The 23,917-nt window shown below is 39.1% G+C and overlaps 1 protein-coding gene across 2 annotated transcripts in view; it reads left to right on the forward strand.

Moving 5' to 3' along the window:
- LOC101175236 (plexin-A1) overlaps positions 1-23,917 on the forward strand; it is a 260,037-nt gene that overhangs the window by 184,923 nt on the left and 51,197 nt on the right. For both annotated transcript variants that reach the window (XM_020704419.2, XM_020704420.2), the window contains exons 11-15: positions 4,042-4,138; positions 10,211-10,434; positions 20,597-20,748; positions 21,461-21,581; positions 23,179-23,315. In XM_020704419.2, coding sequence (XP_020560078.1) covers positions 4,042-4,138; positions 10,211-10,434; positions 20,597-20,748; positions 21,461-21,581; positions 23,179-23,315 — 731 coding nt within the window. The remainder of the gene's footprint in view (positions 1-4,041; positions 4,139-10,210; positions 10,435-20,596; positions 20,749-21,460; positions 21,582-23,178; positions 23,316-23,917) is intronic.

Genomic DNA, 23,917 nt, shown 5'->3' on the forward strand with positions numbered 1-23,917 from the left:
CTTTGGAGCTGAAGTTAGTACTTCCAGGGGGGGCTAACATGTTAACCTCATTGTGAAAGACATTCTTGAGGGTGTGTCCAGAAGAGTTTAAATTGATCTTTTCTTTTCTATGCGGAGCACAACCAGGATGTGTTCAACAAACGAGCTGCAAAACTCTTTCACAATTGTCACAGAGTGGTTGTGAGTTTTTCAGGTTCGTTACAAATTTAGCCTTTTGTTAGTCAAGGTTTAACAGAGGTGGGACAATTGCTGTTACAGTAGTATTAGAGTTACAATTACATTAGTGACATAAAATAGTAATTCTGAACTAAACAGTCACTGATTGTGGTGGGAAAAAGGTCCAAATTTTGGTCAAGTGAACATGAAAAGGATTTGAGTTCCAGTTTTATCTGTGCTAGTTGTAAAAAAAAATTGGAAAAATAACTAGAATTAAGGACTAAAAACTGGTTGAATATTTCTTTATTTTGTAAGTGGTATAAGCGAGTTAGTGGCCTTCGTAGTGTGCATTATCAGAAATTAATGCACTTCGCGGAAGCAAGGAGCTTCGCTTTGCGTCGGACGGTTCAGGCTTCTACGTCTCAAGTTAATTTCTGATAATGCACACTTTGTCAACCATTAACCGTTACATGATTGACACGGGTGTCCCACTGTTCTGTGACCAGAGGAGCCGGGTTTACATCGGAGGCAGACGACCAAAAGGTTCAGAAACGACATTTCTTTATTTGACACAACAACACTGACTGCACAGCTCACCTTTGCTCCTCCCCTTTCAGCCTCTTTCCTTATTGGCTGGCCCCGCCCATGAAGAAAACCACTTTAATCAAACAAACAAACAATACGACAAAAGATATAGGTTTCTAAAAACTAAATATTTAAATTAATGTAAGCAAAACAGACATAAAATAAGGAGCGACTCAAATCATTACAGGTAATTAAACAAACCCCAACCCCCCTTCCTCCTCTGATTCCTTACGTTCAACTCTCATAGACAGCAAGTGGAGGTCTTGGCCCCCATTTTGTCATCTGGGCACCAGGAAGGGGGGTAAGAAACTTTGCAAATCCATGAACAAGTTCAAGCTTGTTGTCTTTTGTTACTCGCTTTAAACAGTCAACTGTGAGAAGAAATAAACTGACCTGTAACAGAATGAGAACGAGACAGCAGGTGATTAAATCATCTCCACTATATTTTAACCATGACCTAAAGAAAAACAAATCATTTAATATTTTTACGCAATTCCTAAACGTGCAGTTGAGCAGCTGTGGAGAAAACTGACATGAATATTTATTTTTAGCTATTAAATGAAACGGAATCTTTCTTCAGTAAAGCTGTAGGTCTTGCAGCAGGAATGTTTTTTTGGTGAATTAATGCTTTTAGTAAATAGCATTTTGCTTCCTAAACAACCTTAAATGGCGGCAACCAATGTGGCTAAAATGAACTGAAGTGGTGATCTGGAAACTCCACCGAAAGTGTCAGAAAACCTCTCATTGCTACCAAATTTTCTTTTAGTCATGTTGACGAGCAGATCACTGAACTCATTTTATTTTTGGACGTTTTTTTATGCGCAAGACCTTGTTAGCTCCACCTTGAAAGTCCTGATTCTGTGGTTTTAGCATCAAATCTCTCTATTGTTGCTTCTGCCTCTTTCCAATGTTGTCCACATTAAAGCAGCGTTTAACTGTTCCTCCCACAGGAAGTGAGTTAGACGGCGGGGTGATGCTGAGTGTGACCGGGTGTCACCGTGTGGTTGTGCTGGCATTTGGAACCATGTGACAGTATGAATAAACTATGATGTGGTGAGGAGGAACAGACAAGAGAACAAGCTCAACCAGTGTTTTGGTGGACAAGTGGAAGCCCTTAAAGTTTAATGGAGGGGCTCACCACGGAGGGTGCTGGGGTCTTGTGGTTTCACTGGGGTGCCATGCACTCGGCTTTAGCTGCTGGGATGCAATAGAGATGCTAATAAAGTGGAGGGTCAAGCGTGATGTGATGAGGCGGGGTCCCTGTGCTGCAGTGGGCAGAGAGTCCACTCCTTCAGCCGCGCTTTTGTGATGAGTGTTTTAGTCTAATCCCACTTCATGACCCTCTGAAATCCTTTGGTTTTATCAGTTGAGGTCATCTCATGTCCTTAACATCTCAGCAGAGGTCCAGGCTGCTCACAGTTGTTCCTCTGTGGCCCTGACAATGACTTCTTCTTCACACACCTCCTTCTTTCTGTCCTTTCTCTTCAGCTTTTCCTTTAGGTCCTCTGTTTCTCTGCAGGGCTCATGCCAAACTGGGGCCAGTCCAAAAGATTTCCAGACTTTGGAAGGGTGGCAGATGAGAACCGCTGCTCCGCCCAACTCAGAGTGTTGTGCAACAAGCAGTGGAAATAAACCCGCTGGGCACACTCTTCAGATCCAACAAATGAAATTTACCTTCAATACCTATTGATCTGTGGTATTTAGCAAGATCTGTAAAGACTGTTTTTTTCCCTAAAACATGACTTTTCCAAAATGAAGGAATTCCTTCTTCCTAGCATGGACACGGCACGTATTTTGGCAAACGCTAGAGTGCTCACAGCCCATCTGCATCTTACTTAAGATTGTATTGAGGATGTCTTCATCTTTGTCAATTATAATACTAATATTGACTCAAATGTGGGACATGAGTGGGGGAGGCTCCCCACCTAGCCCCCCTCCTTCCTGTAGCTCCACCCCTATCCAAATGTCCTGAATGTTAACAAATGACAATTTGACATTTTCTTCGACCGTTTTTTGGACTGTTTTGTGTCAACAGGTAGTTTGTGGGAAAATGTTTTTCTCTTGAATTCTCTGATAAACTTAAATATTTACTGAATCTTCACAAATTCAAGGCTCACTGTATATGATGCAACATAGCTGCCCAGATCATAACGGTGCCTCCAGCAGAGACAGTCTTGTTTTTCTAGAATGTCTTAGTTCTGCATCTGGGATGTCGCCTATAGCTGTTCCCTTTGGTGACTAGAGGTTTTTCTGTGCTCCTTGTTTGCTGTTCTGTTTATCCCTTTCTTCAATTTTGTCATAAATTTTCTCACAGCCTCATTCAAAAAGGATGCAAAAATAAAACCTCAACTATCCCGCGAACCTTAAAATTCAGAATAATATAGTCATTGCTTTTTAATGGCCTTAAATGTTTCCTTTTCGCATATGGCAGCAATTATTTAGCTTTTTTTTCCAATAAACTCTAAGGATATAGAACCCTCAAAGCCTTACTTTCTGGGGAATATGAAGGACTCGATGCTCGACTTTTGCAAACAAACAAAATGCGAACAGATGGCTAACATTAGGTTCTATTATACTTTCATCTGGAAGAATTTGCTTTTCCTACATTTTTGGGGAATCGATTTACCTTCAGAACGTGCAAATGCAAAACAAGTGCATGTAAATGTTGAGATTTATACACTTTGCATCAATTTTGGCAAAGATTTGACAAATATTGTATGATAGGGATGTGCAAACGTGTGTGTGGGTGCTTCTGTGCTTCCTTTTTTCCACTCCTCATACGGGATGGTCAAGCCTTGTCTACCAAATCCAGTGTGTCAGTGAGCAAATTGAAAATGCCAATTTCACTTAACTCTGCTTCCCATCTTATCTTTCCCAAACCCTTATCCCACCACTTAGCTTATGTTTAAATGAAAAAGGTCCTTTCAGACAGGTCACTGTGCGATTTCTGGCTCCATACACTTCCCTGACTATCTCTACACCTCCTATTCACTTTCTTTTTCCTCTCTCCTCATCCATCTCCCTATTTTGATCTTGTCAACTATCCCACTCCCTCTGACTCTCCTCATTCCAGTTCCCATTTCTCCATGGCTATTCGACTGTAACCCATCTTCGCTGTGTGTATCTACGAAATGTGTCTGTTTAGGTGGATTTATGCATCAAGTGTTCTTGAGCTGTATCACTGTTTGCAATCACAAATTGTGGCTGAATCACTATGCAAATGCGAACCGTATCTCAGCCGATATCCAGTCTGAATGGAAAATCTCTCACGCTCCTCACGTCTCTGTTTCCCTGCTGCAGTACGACTACGAGGGCAGTGACATCAGTGACCTCCCGGTTGACCTTTCTGTGGTGTGGAACGGCAACTTTGTCATCGACAACCCCTTCAACATTCAAGGTAGAACTTTTCCCCTTTCTCAACTTCTCCTGGCAGCAGAAACAGAAGCACATTTCTCCCCTTTTTTATAAAAAGCCCTGTCGTTTTGACAACTGTCAGGAAGAAAGTAGAAAATGTACCGAACCACTATGCTTGTCGCATGGATAAAGGAGGGCAACGGCGACTGATTGATGGATGGTCATAATAGCAAACAAACATCCAACACAGAAATTAATAGGGATTGATGTCGGACAGGAAGCCAAACAAATGGGGAAAGCAACGGGCAGAAGAAAAAGGAAGAGCAGGGGCTGGATGACAGCTTGATAAATGCACTCTGTAATGGCGGGGGTAGATGTGAATGAAGGGACTGATAAAGAAAAACAGAAAGCGACACAGAGGGATGGTATTTATTATTTTAAATCAGTATTTGTGCATGAAGTGGAAAACAATTACCTATTCTAAATTCTTCATCAAGTGTAATATATTGGGAGGTGGAGGCTAATGATTTTAGACGTTCCATTACACGAGATAATGCGAGGCTTGCTCTTGTGTGTCATACAGGCCTGTTTCCTCTAAACACATGCAGAGTCCGATTAACCAACCATTTTGGATCTGTTAGCCTCGGCTGCTTCTCTGTTCTTTTTGATTTTCATCCTAAAATTGCCCACAGTCTCTTAGCGTTTCACAGATTTCTTATGTGCAGTTTATTCTGCGTCAGGCCTCTTTTGACTTCTTTAAAATGCTTTATCAGTAAAGTGCAGGTTCAGTGTAAACATTTTATTACTGGGTTTCAATCGTCTAAACTCTAATACAAAATAACCAACTACTAGCTGTGTGATGTATAGCACAAGAGTCAGCTTAACACCCTACTTCTAGAATGGCTCAGGCAGTAGTTGTTAGCATCCCACTGAAGTATAGATAAAGTCTGCTCCATCCAAGCTTCCATGTCTATCAAGCCATGGCAGCCGCTACAGTATGAACTCCACAGCAGAATAGTCCTAATCAAACGGAAGTTTAAAAAAAAACAAAAAACAACTTCTGGAAGTTTAACCCTTGCAAAGGATGTGGAAGCTGACTATAAAACCAACAGCTGGTTCATGAGTGTAGGAGCTGTTCCACTGAGTTCTCAGGGCTTGGGACCAGTTCAAGAAACAAAATAAAGAAAATTTGGAGGAAAGCCTGCAGCAGACTGTTGAGGAGACTCTTCCGGTTGGCTTGAGGGTTGTTCAATAACCCTCCAAAAAAGTGGAAGAGGTGGTCAAGGTTGCCTCCACATCCAAACCCCAAAAGAACAACAGATAAGAGATGAATGGACAGACAAACTGCAGGATGGTGAGTGCGGGCGGGTCTCTGACAAACAGGGTCAAGACAAAAGAACAAACAAAACAGCGTTAAATATGTGGACATATTATGCTGATGACATGATGTTGTTCACTCATCACAAAACCAACCCCAAAAGATTCATGCAAAACTAAAAGGAATATAAAAGTATAAATGTGTGGCAATGTGAATAATATCTTATTTTTGTGTCACAGCAAAAGATAAATGAATAAAAGGAATTTATTGTCATAAAGCAATAAAAAGTTGAAGGCATTTTTAGTAAAATTTTGCAAATTATTGACACAGAAAAAATCTTGCTTTTTTTTAATCTCGCCAGTTTGTTCTAGAAATGACAAAACTGTCCAACATGTAGATTAGGAAAAGCTTTTTATAAAAGTGATGAGCAGGTCTCATCAAAGGGTTTTGGTTTAATCCAAGCTCTAAGTAATGCAGAAGGTGACCCTGGAGAGGAAAACAACCGGTCAATGGAAGAGTATGTTCCTATAGGAACAAAGAATCAAGTAGAATCAGACTGGGCGACCAGTAAGTGAAATGTACACAGTCTTAGCTCGTGTCGCAATCCGTAGTAGAAGTCTAGTGGTACTCTGCAGATTCTCATCGAATAACCAAACTGAAACAATGACCAAGAAAAGGAGATTTTAAAATGAAGCAGAGAAGACACGTCTGAGGGAAACATGGCAAACTGTTCTTCCTCCTAAATCTAGAGATATGGGCTTGGTACCACAGTCGTCACATCAACGTGGAGTGAGCCTGCTTTGACTTTGAATCCGAGTTTAAGCCTTCGGCATCCACAGATGCTCTTCAGAGACAGACGTTCCACACAGGTGTCAGATGGATTGTACAGAGGAACAATCCCATCAGCTCTCCACAGAAAATCTTCATTTCGCTAAACCCTTTCAGCATATCCATTGTGATTACACAAATGCAATGCAACGCTCATTGTTAAAGGTCTAATACCTTTTAAAAAAACACCTTATGAAACTGTCCCCACTCACACAAATCTCATAAAGACCTTCTCCTCCTTTTCTCTCCATCTTCCATTAATCCCTCATCGCTTCATCCCCGCCTTCTTCTCTCTGAATTGGAGCCGCATTATCCGTCTAAGGCAGAGCGGCTCGGCCCGGCTTTGCCCCGGTGAAAAGTGGAGATGTTAATGTTAATTAAATCATTCATTTGGTTCAGATTAATTAGCGTCTCGCTACTTTTAAGCTGAGGCGTAGCTAATCAGATTAGGCCGAACAGAGGGCCGAGTCAGGCAGATGGAACTGAGAGAGGCTGGCTTTGAAGTCCAGCTGCCTCCTGTCTGCAGGAGGACGGGAGCAGACTCTGCTCCCGTCCTCCTTCTTCTGTCTGCAGGAGGACAAGGAGGACGAAAGCAGAGTCTGCTCCTATACGTCTTCCCACCGTCTCTTTTAGTTGAGAGACGCAAACAAACCCGCCTGCAGGTGTTGGCAGCTCAGCATCAACTGAGATCATTATGAAACTGATTAAAAGAAAAAAAACGAGTCTTTCACTCCTACTCTTTGCTTTCCTTTTTACAAGTGGATCTCCTCCCTTTCTTCGTCTCCCGTCTTGCTTTTTCTCTCTTTTTTTTTGGCTCCGTTTCTCTGATCCTTTCAGCCTCGCGGGCCCACATCATCTTTGAATTCACAACAATCCCTGTTGCTATTTTGTTAACCAGCACAGCTGAAATGTATCACTCCGCTCCTCTCCGGTTCCTTTCATCTGCCTTTCCTTGTGCTTCTCAGGTGTTTGGGTTTCTATTGATTTAATTAACATTTTTTTATTTATTTGTTTTTTACCTTTGACTTTTCCCTCTCTGCAGACGTGAGCTTTTATTCTTTTTTTATTTTTTATTTTTTTTGCAAGAATAAATTAACAATTCCCTGTTGGCAATAGAAAGCATTACCTGTTGAATTAATTTTTGCTATCTCCCTCCAGTCTCTTTTATTCTTCTTAAAGTTATCAGAGAAAACAGAATTTTCTCATTGTCGGAACCTCGCAGTGCCAATAATAATCACCTGCTGAAGGTTTTAGGTTTTATGTGAGTGATTAATATTCATTTATGCCATTCTGCTTCCCCTCAGGCCCTCCAAATTTCATTTTTCTCTCCAAGTTTGACTTTCTTCCAAATGAATGAGCCAAAACAAACTCTGTCAATCAGTTGTTTAAAGGTTAAAATTGAAATGTTCTTCCAATTTTAAACAGTTTTTATTTATTTAATAAATTCAATTATTAGGATTACAAATCCTGAAATATTAAATCTATAATTCATTATATTTTTAACTTAATATCTAGAAAATTCAACAAGTAAATGGTGCTTTTATCCCTGATGTTCTGGATACAGTTCATTTTTCTAAATGAAAATGTTACACCCTAATATTAAAATGTTTAAAAAGATCTAAAGCAAATTGGAAAATGTTACAAAATTTTCTCCACAGACTTAAACAATCTGAGTTATTCCAGACAGTGCTAGAAAAAGTTCATTTTTGAAATTTCAGAAACATTTTTTTTCTAACAAATCAAAATTTTGCATGCAGATGAAAATGAAGTACAACAAATTGAAGCCCCAGGTGCATTCTTCTTTGAATGAAAAATAATAATAATAGGCAGCACTGCACCCCCCTTAGTACACACACCCCTCCCCCTTCAATATATACATTCAAACATAAACACACACACATGCACACAAACACCCTCTCAAACACCCATACACGCACACACATTTTACAAGGAAGGTGGGACCTGGGTCCATCTGTCCCCTACCCCTTCCCTGGTGGGGGGTGCGGGCCCCTTGGCGATGGCGGCCGTGTCCCTTGGGTGCCGTCTCCCTGGGCCCGGCGGTGCTCTCTCCGCACGGTGGGGGGGTTCATATTACACCTGAGCCGGGGGTGTTCGTGTCCCTGGGGGGTGGGTCCTGGTCCTTGCCCCTGGGCGCTGGGCCCCGCCAAACTTCCAACATGGCCGAGCATGGTCGGGCCATATTTATAACATCCCTTGTGGGCCGCCCTTTTTTCCCCGGGGTTCCCCCCTCCTGGGCGGGGGCGGCGGGCCCCTGCCTTGCTCCTACCTGGACCAACCGTGGGCCGGGTGGGTGGCTGCCTGGAGTGCGGAGCGGGTCTCCCTTGGGGGGTCCTGGCTCGTACCTGGGGTCGGGGCGGGGGGATGCCCGGAACTCCTGGGTGGTGGTGGGGTGCTCGTCTGGGGCTGTGGGCGTCCCTCTCCGGTGGGGCCCTGCGTTGGGCTCTTCCGGCGCGGCGGGGGGCTGCTTTCCTGGCTGGGCTGGGGCGGCGCTCTCTTTCCCTCTGCGCCTCCCTGCTCTCTGGCTCTGGGGGCCTCGCGGCGGTCCGGCTGGCCCTGGCCTGGGTGGCGGTCTTGGTCGCCCGGGGGGCGGTTGTTCCCTGCCTGTTCCCGTGTGGCGTTGGGGGAATTCCGGCTGCCGCTGCTGCTGCGGCGGGGGTATGGGTGTGGGGGTGGCTGGGCGCTCCTCCTCCTTCTTTTCACATTCCACCATCCATTTTAGAAGAACATAAACACTCACCTGAGCACAGGTGTTAGCTCACCTTTGCACTAATAGTTTGCATGATTGAATGAATGAAAGATTTCACACTAGTTGGTTTAAAGGCATAGGTATGCGTTCGTGAACACTATCTGTTTTGTGTGCATGTTGACATGTGGACATTTTTGCGGCTAGCAGGTGTGTTGATAATATTTGAGTGTGTGTGAACAGGCCCCGCCCTTTTTGTACTACATTTGAACCGTACCGTAACGATAAACAACCAGTAAACCTGTCTGCTCTATGCTGCTTCATGGTCTTACCCCCCTTCCCCTCCTATTATCACCCTCCTACCCCCCCCTCTCTCTAACGTCCCTCTCTCTTCTTCCCCTCTTTCCTTTTCCGTCCGGTCCAACACCAAAGATTTTCAAACATGATTGAAATTAATAAATTTTGGCCTCAATTACAAAAGGGGTTTATTCAGACATACCTTTGGTTTGTCTGAAGATGAATAACCCCTCTTGTTAAAATAAAATATGTCCAACACAAGAGGCCCTCAGCTCTCATCTGTTTGCCTAGCTGTTGGACAGGACAAGTTAAAAAAAAAAAAAAAAAAAAAATAATAGGCAGCACTAACTCAGACTAAGGCTTCATTACAATAAGGCACATTATTATTGTTCCAATTTCTTTTTTCTAGTTTTTTGTCTTTTCTTTCTGAGAAAAGTTTTATAGTTTTTTATACAAAACATCTTCAAATTCATTTTATAGCCGGGTTTTTGACATTGTACGTTTAATGTGTTTTTTTTCTTTTGCTTTTGTGTAATTTTTTTGATATGTGATTTATTTTATTATAATTACTGCCTGGAAATTCTTCTTCTGTGTTGCTGTCAGTAGCAAATTCTGGGACACACACCTACAGCGCCCTCTAGTGGCTATTGCTATTAACGTTTTTTAAAATCACAAAAAAGTTTCATCTGAGTAGAAAACGCACAAACTATCAAAGAACTAGGACTTAAACTCTGAATGAAAACACTTTTAACCTGTTTTGTTGTTTCTAATGTTTTCAGCTTTTTGACATATGGCGCCTTGTTCGACTGTGGTCATGATCAGGCGCCATAATATATGATTTTCTTTTCTTTGCAGTGTAGTTCATAAATTTGTTTGCATTTTATCCTCCAGTGAAATCAACTTGTAGAAACATGGAAATGATGACTCAGCTCAGATTTGTCTCCTCTTCGTCTTCTTCTTTTGCCCAGCTCACCTTTACAAGTGCAGAGCGTTGCGGGACAGCTGCGGGATGTGCTTGAAGGCCGACCCGCGCTTTGAATGTGGCTGGTGCATTCAAGACAAGAAGTGCTCCTTAAGACAGGAGTGCACCAGCGGAGGAAACTCCCATCAGCCACTGCAGTTGGCTGAAGGAGCAGGATGGATGCACGCCACATCGGGAAACAGCCGCTGCACCCACCCAAAAATCACCAAGGTAAGCCGCAGACACCAACAGAAGCATAAACTTGACCCCATGTTTGATAAAAAGGTGTTTAAGCCCAGATGAAAGAACAGTCAAGTGTCATGAAGTTGTTTTTTTCGGATCTACAAGCTTTAAGTCAGTCTTGCCTGTCAATTATGACATATTTTACAAAATAAAGTGCAGTTCCACTCTTTTGTTGCACAGAAACTTACATGTCTGTTATGCGGTTATATTATGTAAAAAACATTATCTGGAATGTTGTTAAAAAAAACAAGGTTTTTTAGCAAGTATATGCCTTTATACACAAAAAAATACAAAAACAACAAACGTTTTTTTTTCAAGAATAGTTAAAAAGCTTTTTTTTTTATTATTATTATTACTTAAGAGAACGGTTATAAGTGGTGGAATTATATAGGCATTCTTGCTAAAAGAGGCCCATTGGAATGAGACAAGAATTCTCAAAATTCAAATTTTCTTTAAATAAACAAAAAGAAAAAAATCTTTCATTGAGGTCCGATTATGTTTGCTTTTTTTTTTTTTTCATTCATTCATTCATTCATTCTATTTTAACAAAACAGAAAATAAGACTATTTTTTTTTCTAAAACAAGTCTTTTTACTTAGTTAGGATTCAATTTTCTGTTGTTAATTTAGCATTAAACTAAAAAAAAATTTGCAAAAACTATTTGCCAGTAGAATGCCAGTAACAGTGTAGGAACATCAACTGATAATTATATATATATGTACCAAATTTTACTTCCATATGTTTAATGTTTTTTTCCCGCATATTATTATCATGAAGTGTATGTTTACAAATAATTATTTTTCACCTATGTTAATATTTACCTTCATTTCTAACAAAACGATGTGTTTCTGTTTCATAGATCTTTTTGAAGTTGTTGATAGAATAAAATGCTTAAATGTTTTGTTTGTCACCATGGCAACTAATGGCTCAATTCACTCACTGATACATTTGCACACAAAAAAAGTTTTTTACTCTTTGTTTCTTCCTGCATGTTATTTTTCTTCCTTTTTTTAAACATTGCTGATTGTACATATGTTTTTAACTGAGATATTTTGAATCCTCCTTTTTTGATCAACACAATTTCTATTTTCTTGTCCGATTGGTATCAAATCCCACACACCATTCATTCTAAACAGAAAGATTATTGTAAAAGCAGAATTTTTTTAAAATAGTTTTTCATCACTCTATTTAAACTATTGTTTTTTTTTCTGCAAATTAAAAGCAAACTATGATGCGGACGTCATGGTGACGCGCAGAAAACTCTGCATTCACATTCCCAGCTGCTCTCCTTCACTGTAAACTTTCTCATGGGATTGAAGTCTAAAATCACCTGCAAAGATGAGTTGCACCGTTTCTTTGAAAACCAAATTCGTCTCGCCACCTCCTGAAGACCGTAGTGTCACCTGTGAAGATCTAAGGCTTGTAAATCTCGATGGGGTGTTGCGTCAGCCGCCTTTGTTCGAGTCCCAGTGGTCACAGAAAGCCCTACGTGTCCTGAACTCACAATGAAAGCGGCTCTATTTTAATGTGCTGCTATTAAAACACTCTCATGTTGGGACCTTGTGCCTGCCCTTGGCACAGATTACACTCCGTTACATCAAACTGCTGCTCTGGAGACAGACGCACCAAGACGTTTGTTTGGTTTTGATTCCATTTTTTTAGCTTGGCTTTTTAGTTGTGTGCATGACCTGCAGGTGCTGAATCCATTGAAGTCTCTTTAGATGTATTTATCTTTCCCTTTTTTTCACTTGCTTTGTCTTTAGCCACTCTTAGCATGTTTAAACCAAAAGTTACAGACCAAAGGAAAAGTTTCACCTTTTTTTTTCTGGAGTCTTTTAAAAGCTTTTAGAACCTGACCATGCTTGTAGCGTTATTGACATGACTCCCCGTTTGCCAGAGCAAAGGGGGTTTAAATGACTGTTGTCAACAAAGTGCATGCTGCCTTCGCAAGGACATTTGCAATAAATGTTGGTGGAGATTGTCAATTTTCCACTGTGACTCCAGTCAGGAAGTTTAGAAAAATGTGAGGCAACTTTTGGTGGGAAATTGAAACCTGATTGGGACTGATTGAAGAAGTTGGTGTCACAGATAGATTTTGATATCATTTCCACAAGTCAAAACTGCAACGCATATGAAGCAATCATGTGAAGGATTTGAAAGGATTCAAATCGCATTTGATTGTGTTCAAGTGACAACTGACATTAATTTGTATTTTTTTTATCTTTCCCCATCAAACCCAGTGAGGTTCAAACTTAAACTACATTTTGTGTCGACTTATAAAAAGTCACTGATTTTAATCTAAAGCTTTAAACTAACAGGAACACAATACAGTTAAGCTAGAGTTTCAATCAAACAAGTACAGAATAGTTAGAATGACCACTAACGTGTATTTTTCTACTGTTTCAAGTTGGGGGCCATTGTAGAGATTTGTTAATTTTAAAATTTGTAGAAGAAGAAGTTTTGATTTGTCAGTTTGCATAAACATTATATACAATATTTTAAGTAATTTTTAAGCTTTTGTCAATAATATTGAATTAACTTGATTGGTTTATTTTTCCTTTTTTACTGTTAAAATATAAAAGGGGGGGTAAATAATACAAATGTGCGTTTTATCTGTACATTTTTGTTAATACATTGTACTATTTTTATTTATTGTACATTGAGTTGTTCTGTTTTTATTTAATATAAGCAACAAAAGATGCTAGTTTATTTATTATTATTTTATCTTAAAAAGTAAAAGTAATGCTGTTGTAATGGTAAACGCACTGAGCCATGAAGATCCCTTTTTTTCTTTGTTGTTTTGGTTTTGTAACACTCGATAAACCAATTACAGTCTACGTTAAATAAAGGAACTCTTTTTGCACAAAAATAATCATTTTTATTTAAAATTCACCTATTTTATTACATCCGATGTTTATTTTTTGATACACAAATGTTTAGAAATGTTGCCTGTGCAGCAGAAAATCTTTAATTTTGTTCATACATAATCCATCATAAAATAAACGATTTATTCTGGTCTAGTTTGCCCCTTGAGGATGGTTTGATTGGGAATAAATCCACACACAATGGGTCAGTGTGACTGTGTGGTTGAAAGATCTGCCAGCACAGGTCAATGATGCAAAAGACCCGGAATGTCAGGAAAAATGTTTCTGACAGGGATCACCTTTACCTCTCCATCGGACACTTTAACACTGTAACATATATGTGTGTATATATATATATATATATATATATATATATATATGTGTGTGTGTGTGTGTTACAGTTACAGCAAGTTAAAAAGGAAGTTATGACGATAAAAATAATGCTTTGCACAATAATATTATGAGAAACTTTAATGTCATTTTTCATATAAACCAGGACAAAACATTTTCCATCTGTAATTAATTATTTCAGATGTTTTTCCTTTTTGATTTTTAGTTTTTTGTTTGTCTGTCTTTTTAGAAGACACTTCTATCAAAGCTCACATTCAGTATAGAGGACAATGTTCAGAGAAAAAAAATAATTTAAGGTTCAAAACAGTCCATAAAAAATGTGTGATGGTTGATTAAGATGAATAAATAAGTTTTAAAAGAATATTTATCTATTGGCTTTACAGGATACATTTATAATCTTATATCAAATCGTATCATTTAGATTGATTTATTGTAATCTAACCTTCAATAGGTGACAGGAGTGAAATACATAAATAAATAAATACCTGAACTCTTAAGTTCATTTCTCTCTTTGTGACAATTCGTCACTTCATAGTGGACCAAAACATGATTTGGAGATGAATTCACACAGAGGCACACATCTGCACAGACAATATAGCATTTCATATAAAAAAAAATCTATAAAAAAATAAAAGAAAAATGTATGTTAATGACATATTATTTTTAAATTGACATAATTGACTCAAAAGCTAAATCACACAAATACACCTTGAGGGACACTGCTTCTGATTTGAAACTTCCTTTACTTCCTGTTACTGTAATGAACTTTCAATAGTGTAGTTTTTAAATGTTAAAGAACCGTTAATGTGATCCAGGAATGACTTTAGTTTGTGAATTAAGACTTGTTTTGATAATTGCATAACTGACAAACACACTGACACATATTCTCAAATACACAGAGACACTCACACTCAAAGGTGAGGTTTATCATAAAAACAAACATAAAATCTTTCAATCTCCGCTACAATATCTCTTCTGTATTTCTGTCCCCCAAAAAGAAACAACAACAAAAAAAGTCACTTTTTTTTACAGTGTTTAAAACCATGTTAAGGCAATGAAAGTTTGACTTTGATTTTATGATCAAAACAATAGACACGATGACGAAAGTTCCTCCATCCTGTTCGGGCTCATCCTAATGGCTGAAGCGCCGGGCGTACAAAGACAGTACTGTTTTGTACTTATGAAAGCTACTTGCTGTTCTTGTGCAGTTGTTCTCGTTAGTGTTTAAAGTCAGATTTTCCTTGCCTAATCTGCCCAGGGCTGCTGCTCAGCTGTGAGGCATCTGTACCTTTCTCACTTGTTGTGTGTTTGGATTTTGTGGATTCGTGTCAAATCACTTCAACACGACTGCAAAGCCACCTGAGTTCCCATTTCACCCACTGGCATCGATGAATTCCCATAGGCTCTGTGAAATTACGCTTTTTTCTTTTGTAGTGCCAGACTTTTGCATTGTAAGACTTCCTGAGCTCATAGAAGACATGCATACACCACAGGAAATGTGTAGAGGTAATAATCACTGCAAACTACTGAGCTAAAACAACCTGGCTCTGGATTCTGAGTTTCGGTGGTTATGATTGGCTGCAGAACAGGAAGTGGCTTCCTCATGTTGTGTATCAGAGGTAAAGTTGCTTAATTCAGTGTTTTTCCAGAGATATATTTATATTTAGTGGGAATTTAAGTTCACAGCTCCTCAACAAATGGTTGGACTCAGCAGGTTTTTAGGGACTGTTTAAATTTGCAGTTCTCTAGAACTCATTATACTGGGCTCACTTCCCTTACATAGTGTAACATCAACTCAGCCATTAAGAGTGTCTGTTCTGGTGTTGGTAATTTATGACACAAGATCAGAAAATTGTCCAGACAACCTAAACTACTTCGATGGCATTTTATTTGTATTTTTTTTCTTCTGGTTTTTGCATTGCAAAACCCAGAGTCCATCACTTGTTAGTCTTATTAAAGCATTTACTAGAGGCGCGGAAACTCAGCACATCCTTTTTTTTTTTTTTTTGCTGTTTGGCAATGTAGAGTCAAGTCCTGGTCCTACTGAGCACTGAACTACGGTGGAATCAAAGCAATGCTTCATAAAAGTATCCAAAAATGTTTTTGACGTTGTTTTCAAGTTAAAACTTAAAGACCCGTGTGCTTCTGTGGAGGCGATCGGCTGAGCTGCAGCTCATCTGATGACCTTCAAACTGAATCCTATTACATTTAAAGCTTTAAAAAGACAATGGCAGCAACAGTTGGTGGTTTGATTTCCTTTTAACTAAGAGCTATCATTCTGTCCCAGTGGTCCTGTGCTTAACTATCTTTTTACCCAGTTTGCAACAGTTGACTTCAAAGTTTGATTCTTACAATCCTCCTCTGGTTTTCTGGATTTCTTTGTGTGGTCGACTTATGGTGTGCAGCTCTATTTTGCCTGGATGTCTGAATTGTTGTTCCCATTTAAAATCCTTCTTTAAAGAGCCACTCCATTAAAAATGGTGTTTTTGGTGTTTTGAGTATGTTCTTGTGGCATTTTTCTGATAATGGAGGACATAAATAAATAAAATTAAGCTTAAAATTGGGTTTCCGTGTTTCTTTATTTTAGGAGCAGATGAAAAAATGCAATTGGAAAAAGCTTGTAGCTGTGATTGGTGGGCCACAAGCTCCCTGCTCCGCCCCATTCTGATGCATCCACTTGCAGACAAATAGATCCATGAACGTCTTTGTTTTCCTCGTCTGACCTGGAATCTGGATTAGAACTTTTCGGCTGGATATCTCCAAGATTGGTTGCCTTTTTTGTTGCAGTGGTGATGTTAGGTTGGGGGTTTGAGGGGCTGTATGCTAGCGGAAGGGAGTGTAAACAAAAGGATGATGGGAAAGGGGAGCAGACCTACTCTGCACCAGTAATCCGGCCAAAGTTCAGAAAATTACACTTTTTTCTTTTACATTTAGGCTTAAAGCAGTATTATCATAATCAAAAGACCCCTGGGAACACTTTGAAAAAACATGATTGGATTGGAAGTTTTAGTAGTTTTTGGCTTTATAAATTCTGTAAATCCCTTTTACCTGTGTAGACACTGACTCACATCTTCTTGGAACCTGACAAACTCAAATCTCTCCCTGTTCTTTCATCAAAGCTGGGAACCAGACATTGAAGCTTAGGATGCACAACTTTGAGCTGCGATGCAAACCAAGTCTTTGGCATATTAAGGCAGTGAGGTTAGATTTATACTTGAACTTTGACCAATTAAAAAAAAAATAATAATAATCCCAGTTTTCTTTGGAAGATATCAAAAGTATTAGGCATGGTGTTTTGCCGAATGGATTCTATGTAATGTCCATATAATGCTGCTGTTGTCTATATCCAGAAGTCTTAAAAATAATCTTTTGATAACAAAAAAAATCGTGATCTGGTTTTATTTCATCCTACAGGTTCTGCATAAGGTGTCTTAAAGCATTTTGATCTGTTGTTCATCATGCGTGCATGCGGTGTGATAGTATGTCTCCCTAAGTCCACCCACTAACCTCAGATAATGTCAGTAATCTCTTTAACAGCACTCTTATGTCTGTGTCTGTGCTGCCTCTCTGTCGGGGGCTCTGCCAGTGTTTATATCCCCGGGCTTGGTGGCTTGCTGATGTTGTGTTTTGTGGTTTCATAGAGTCATTCTTCCAAAACCATCTAAAGCCCCATTTCCACACCAGGACATCTGTTATCCATATCCTACCCTAGAGCTTGATGGCTACTCATTCTGGTCAGTGTTCAACGGCTATTGTGTTTGTGGAACCAAAGTGCTGAAACTCTGCTGGCGCCTGAGGTTCCAACGTCAGATGGTTTCCAAGTAGTCGCCCCCTATTATCCACGGCTGCCTTCTGTCTGCCTGCTTTCAGTGTTGTCATTCATGTCACTCTCACTTCTGTGTTGACTTAATGATTGTTTCTCAGGGGTGAATGTAAATAATCGGCTTTTTTACCTCAAGATACAACAGAGCTCGTAATCATCAATCCCCCAGTTGTTCCTTTGGTTATTTCTCTTAAACCCATAGCAGGTATTTAGTTACTAACTTCTTATTGATTGACTGGAGGTGTGTTTTTGTATGCACGTCTCTTTCGTAATGCTGCCAAAAGTATTGATTTCTTTATTCTGTTTCAACACAGGCTTTGGCTTCAAAAATGTGATTTTTCTGCCTTTTCATTCTTTGGTCGCTGGTTGGCAAGAAATTGAATCAAATTTAATAGGATTAACTACCCATATGTGTATTTTTATGTGATTAAAGAGTGTTTAAAATGGCATCCAATAGGATTAGTTTGTTTGTTGAAACACAAGATTATCCTCTTTTGATGATGGGTAGTGGCCACATTAAAAAATGGAATTCTTCACCTAAGTCAGTCAAAACAACTTTTTTTTTACTCCGCCACAAATGTCATTTTTTCACAGGAGCAACAAATTCTCTCAAAAGAACAAAACAGAAGAAAAACATTGTATTCACAGAATTACCTGACATGCACTGCCTTTTGTTCTTTATGCTTTTTTTTTATTCTGTGATAAATGAGTCTTGTAAATTTGTATTATTAATGCTTCTTACTCTTGTTTTAATGTGAAGCAAATACATTTATCACTCACTATTCATGCCAATCAGTTATTGTGGTTTTAATTTAATTATGTTAATGTCTTTTTTAAATTACATATATAAAATGTAAATTAATCTGCTTTTTAGATTTTCACAAGTATTGATATATATTAATGTCTTATTGTCAGACTAAAACAAAGGTCTGACGGGACATATCTTATTTTGCTTAAAACCTTCAAAGAGCTTAGACAAAAACATTCTAGAAACACAGATATCTGCTGACTGGAGGATGTCAAAACCACCAAATTTCTCTCCATTGCACTTAAAGCAGAACCTTATTTTTCCACTCAAGTCAACCTATAACTGCAGAACTAAGCATAAAAAAAATAAAAAAATAAAAATGATAGAATATATTACAACACGAAAAAGAACTAAAAAGGGGAGAAGTTCTGACATGTTTAGCTATGAAGCAAATTGGGACTTTTTTGGGATACGTATTATCTGTTGATTAGTTTAGGAATGAACAGGTATTTTAAGTAATAAATGTACTATTCAAAAGTAGCTAAGGAAGAGTTTGAGTCACAATAAATCACGTATAAGCCCATAAAAATGGAAGATGTTGGAGACGACATTACTGATGAACTGGAGGTCATGGTCCATCAGGATTTGGCTAATATTTTAAGGTAGCTTATCAGATCCTGGTGTCCTGGAGTGTTCTCTTCTTTATTCCAATGGTCTTTGACTGTTACGTCATGCAGAGGTTGACGTGATCTGGTAAAACAAAACGATGGGTTCTTGTTTTCTTCCCTTTGGTCACACCATCTCTTATCACTTCATCATGTTTAACAGATTCTCTTCATCAGTGACCCAAAGCTGATTAGGTTTCTGTGGATCTGGTGACTCTGTGAGAGTTTAGCACACAATGAAAGCAAGTTCTAATTGCCTTTAAACAAAATTTAGCTCAATTAAAGTTTATTTAGAAAGCATTCAAGTGTTTTTGAAAGCTAGCAAGACACGAGCACTCAAAAAAAACGTTATTTTCAGAATTGGGTTTTTAAGTGACCATCAGAATGATCCAAAAAGTGTTTGGTGGATTTTGCTGCAATAAACAGAAAAAGGCAGGAGGACCCTTAAGCAGAGCCAAACTTAGTAAGGGGGGCACCTTCAGGACCAATTGGGTTCTAAAAGGACATAAAAGAGAGACGAATGTAGAGATAGAAAAACTGGAACATCTGTAATAAGACAAAAACAAAAGATGGGAATTGGCATTTGATGATGCCAGTTTTAACAGAAGGAAATAACTCAATCATCACAAAGGGTTTATGTAATATTGGTGCCTTCAATAAGAGGCTGAATCATAAATTTGTTTGCATAGCTGTATTTCTTTTTCAAACAGTATATATTGTATGTTAAAGAAACCCCATGTAACAATTCAATAGGCTGGTCCATCTTCATTTTTTTTATTAATTAGGTTAGTTTATTTAGCTTAGTTTTATCAGTTAAATCAAGTTTTGATTGCAAATGTTGGAATTCCAAAGTAAATTAATCATTTTGTTTTTTGGAGGACAATTTGAGTTTATTTTTACCATCACCCTCCCAAGTGCTCTGTATAAAATTATAGTCTTTTTGAGGGAAAGCTCTTTTTCAGATTCTTGCTTTGTATTGCTTGCAATGCTGTAGTAGTGATTCCATACCACTGTACAGCCGCCCCATAGACTTTCCCATGAAGCAGTGTCTGCTCAGCCAAGCACCACAGCAGAGCAGGGCACCGGACTGATTACCCATAATTACCTTGTTAGCGGTAAAGTTTGTGTGTGCACGTTCATTCCTCTGTGTATGTGCATGTTTGTGACAACCACTATCCATCAGTCTCAATATTTGTTTTGTCACAGCACACCTGTCCCTTTAGCGCTCCGTAATCTGGATAGATAAATCACTTTACGGCCCATCAGCACAGCTGAGCATGGTTTTACCGCAGTCCATTCCACAGAAACAGAATTACAAAATTTTAAGTTAGTTCTTTTTACCTCTCTTGTTTCATTGAAAGGTGATTTTTCTTCATTAAAACTTGGTTCTGCAGACGAGGGCGCTTCAGTGCTGGGAGTCTGTGTATTTTCTGGACTGATGTTTATAGTTTTTGTTTCCTGTTCTTTGTATCTTTCCCAGCTGTATGAGTTTTCTTGATCCTAAGGAATTAACGGACATGTAATTTAAATGCAGCCTACATTTTTATTCAGCTACATAAACAAAGGAAAAACCATTTTCAGCAGTCAGCATATGCATCCCTACGGGAAAATATTCTTTTTGCTTGTTTCGTTTGGTCTAGACTACAATGAAAATGAAATGGTCATCAACGTTTCTGATGTCCATTATTTCCCAAATCTAGTTGTTCCCTGAGACGGGGCCCCGCCAAGGGGGCACCAGGCTGACCATCTTGGGCGAAAACCTGGGTCTGGAATTCAGAGACATCCAGATGGGCGTCAGGGTGGGGAAGGTGCCGTGTGTGCCCATTGAGGACGAGTACGTCAGTGCAGAAAGGTAAGCTAAGAAACATCTTGAGCGTCTTTTTGAACGTCCGTTTTTCAGTGGATTTTAAATCACGGATATGGTTTCTGCCACGATTTGTCACTCTTACCTGCTCACAGATACCCAACAAAAGCATCCATGTTGTTTTTTGGGTTTTTGTAAAAGTAGCCGAGAAGAAAGCAACATCAGCTTTTTTTTTTTTTTATGTGTGTGTAAATTCCATCTGTTATTCCTCTCCATTACCCCTTGCATATGCTCTCTCCTTCATTTGTGTCATCCATCCGTCCTAACATTTACTCCTCTGCGGGGTCCTGCAAAGCTGTGTTATTGAGTTCAGGCAGAACAAACAACCTCCCCGAAGCGCAGTTAGTTTGGAAATGATGCATGTTGAGATAGAGGGCGTCTCTGTTCAAATATGGCACAGGCATTGATTGTTCTGCACATTACTTGTGACATCTGTGAACCACTTCCTTGTCAGATTCTTTTATTTGCTTTTTGCTTTCTTTCACCACCCCTGAGATTCCAGACTCGGCTCGCTCCATTGTGTGAGGGACGTTGGTGCAGAGTGCTATTGACACAGAGCTTGCCCCACTGGTGTGACAGACTATTCATACCGCATTAGTGTCAGGAAGAGGAAAATGATGGGAATGTTTTGTCATATTTCAGAGCTTTTTAATTCAACCTGAAGCATGGAGGGTTTCAGGAATCTGTTTTCTGTCTACAGAATAGTGTGTCTGCTGAACGACGCTACCAGCTACAGAGTCCAAGAGGCCCAGGTGGAGGTGTGTGTGAGGGATTGCGTCAACGACTACAGAGCCCTGTCGCCAAGGCCGTTCACCTTTGTGGTGAGGATCTGACCCGCGGGTCTCTTTCACAGAGCCACAGGTTCTCATATCAGTTAAAAAATGCACAAAAGTTGGCACAACTGAGTTTTTGGTGAAATGATAAATTTTATTCCCATAGAAAATGAAAGAAATGACTGTTCCCTTAAAAAAACTGAAAGATGAAAATTGCATTAATCATATTATTAGCCCCTCTCGCTCCTCTTCTTCTGTTAAGGTCCCCCGGCTCGGCTTCTTACCTTGTTGGAAGCCGAGCCTTCAGCTACTCAAATCCCAAACTCAGAGTTCTTTCCCTTCTGACATCCGTAACATTAACTCTCTACCAACCTTCAAACCCAACTCCTAAATTCATTTCTTTAATCTGCTTTTTGACTCTGATTTCACTCTATTTTCTATCAACTGGTGTTTGTTCTGCTTTTATTGTATATTTTTGTAAATTTATTGGCTTTTGCTTTTATGTACAGTATTTTTTGAAAGGTCCTTTCATATAATAGTAATATGTATTGTTATTACCAAATACAATGAGCCAAAAAGTATTTGTCTGTCAGCGATTCTGCAAGATGTCTCTCTAAAAAAAGCTGAGTTTGGTCCGTCGTGTTCATCATAGGTACAATTTAACTTTGAAAGACAGGATGTAGACACATAATCCAGACATCCTGCTGTTTTCATTTTAAAGAATTTCTTTGTATCTTGGTGCATAAAAATGAAATGTTTACCTCCCACAAAGAAGCAATAATTCTTCCAGACGTGTTACATTTTCTACATGAAACTCTTCTTTCCTGCACTGGTTGCCTGCATTTCAATAAATAGAGATCATGAGGAGTGTGAGTAAAGATTTATTAGTGATACAGAAATATGTGCACAAAAACTTAACATAAACTTGGCTGATACATGAATAAACCTAAAGCAGCCTAAACGCCAATGGTGGTTAAGGACCAGACCATGCCAAAGCTCCTGGTGGAGAATGGGGAGCTCAAAAAATGTCCAGAGTGCAGAGAGGGAACCGTTCATAGATTTAAAAGTAAACCGATGATTGTTATTGGCTGAGAAGAAAAGGCTAGCAATTTAGCAATTGGTTCAAACTTGCAGAATGGGTGGCTGAACAATACGTCTATGATAACTGAATACTCAAAGACAGTTTGTTCTTGACACAATCAACTGGAGAAGTCTAATTTCTATATAGTTTAGCCCCTCCCACATTCAAAAAGACAAACTTCTATAATAATATTTCTCAAACTTATTTTAAAAATTAATAAATGTTAATATTGATATTGATATAAGTATACTATATATATATTTACTTAAACAAAAACTATTTGGACTGGTGGCATCACTTCCTGTCTCCAATTTGAAAAGGAATTGTGGGAAATGTTTTCAAGTGTGCAACTTAATTTCTTTGCTGAGTGTGCACCTTTAGCAGGAGTGTGATTACCCAACAGGCTGTTGTAGAAAGCAAAGTATTTGCGTGTTTACTTTGGTATTTGAACGGTGTACAGGAGAGAGGTGGGTGTCGGACATTCAGGCTTCCTGACGCATTTTTGCAAACTTTATGAGGATGCTTGGGTTCTTTTGACACTGATGCCTTTTTTGTCTGGTCCAGACTCCATTCTTCACCCGTATCCAGCCTTCTCAAGGACCCGTCTCAGGAGGAACCCGGGTCACCATTGAGGGAAGCTACCTGAACGCCGGCAGCTATGTGTCTGTCAGCATCGGCCTACAGTCGTGCCATTTCAAGAGGTATAGACCTGCGAACGTAGTTTTCAGCCAATGTACCAAACACAGCAGCAGAAATAAATTAGAACAAAGTGAGGCCAATAAATGGGAAAAAATATGGAAATCATTGAAAGTAAGCAAAACTAATTCCTGTGACAGGGGTGGTATATTCTACCCAACCCCCTCCACAAAAAAACTTTAAGCTTTAAGTGACAAACGAAAGCCGGTTGTCTGCTAAAAACATGGCTCCACTGATGATGTGAAGATGACAACCCAATGTTGAAACAGCTGGAAAAAATTGGAAAATCATCTTTTTATGGCTCAAATATGAAGTAGTTTGGTTCTTTCCTCTTTTTTATATTTAGTCGTGTAGCAGTCACTTTTCTAGAGACAAACCATTAACCCAACCCACTACAGACTCCTACAGAATAAACCAGAGGAGTACAAATAAAAAAGACTACGCACTTGTGGTCAGGTTTAGTGGTGTGCTTTAAATAGCAAATATATTAAAAATGCCGTGTGTTTCACATAACCCAAACTAATTATGGTCACAACTCTGATTAAATATGGATCTTCTCCACACCTTTAAAATAGGCAAAGCTGTAGGATTTGAATGTGTGAGGCTC

The sequence above is a fragment of the Oryzias latipes genome, chromosome 7 (assembly GCF_002234675.1).
Source record: "Oryzias latipes chromosome 7, ASM223467v1".
NCBI lineage: Eukaryota > Metazoa > Chordata > Actinopteri > Beloniformes > Adrianichthyidae > Oryzias > Oryzias latipes.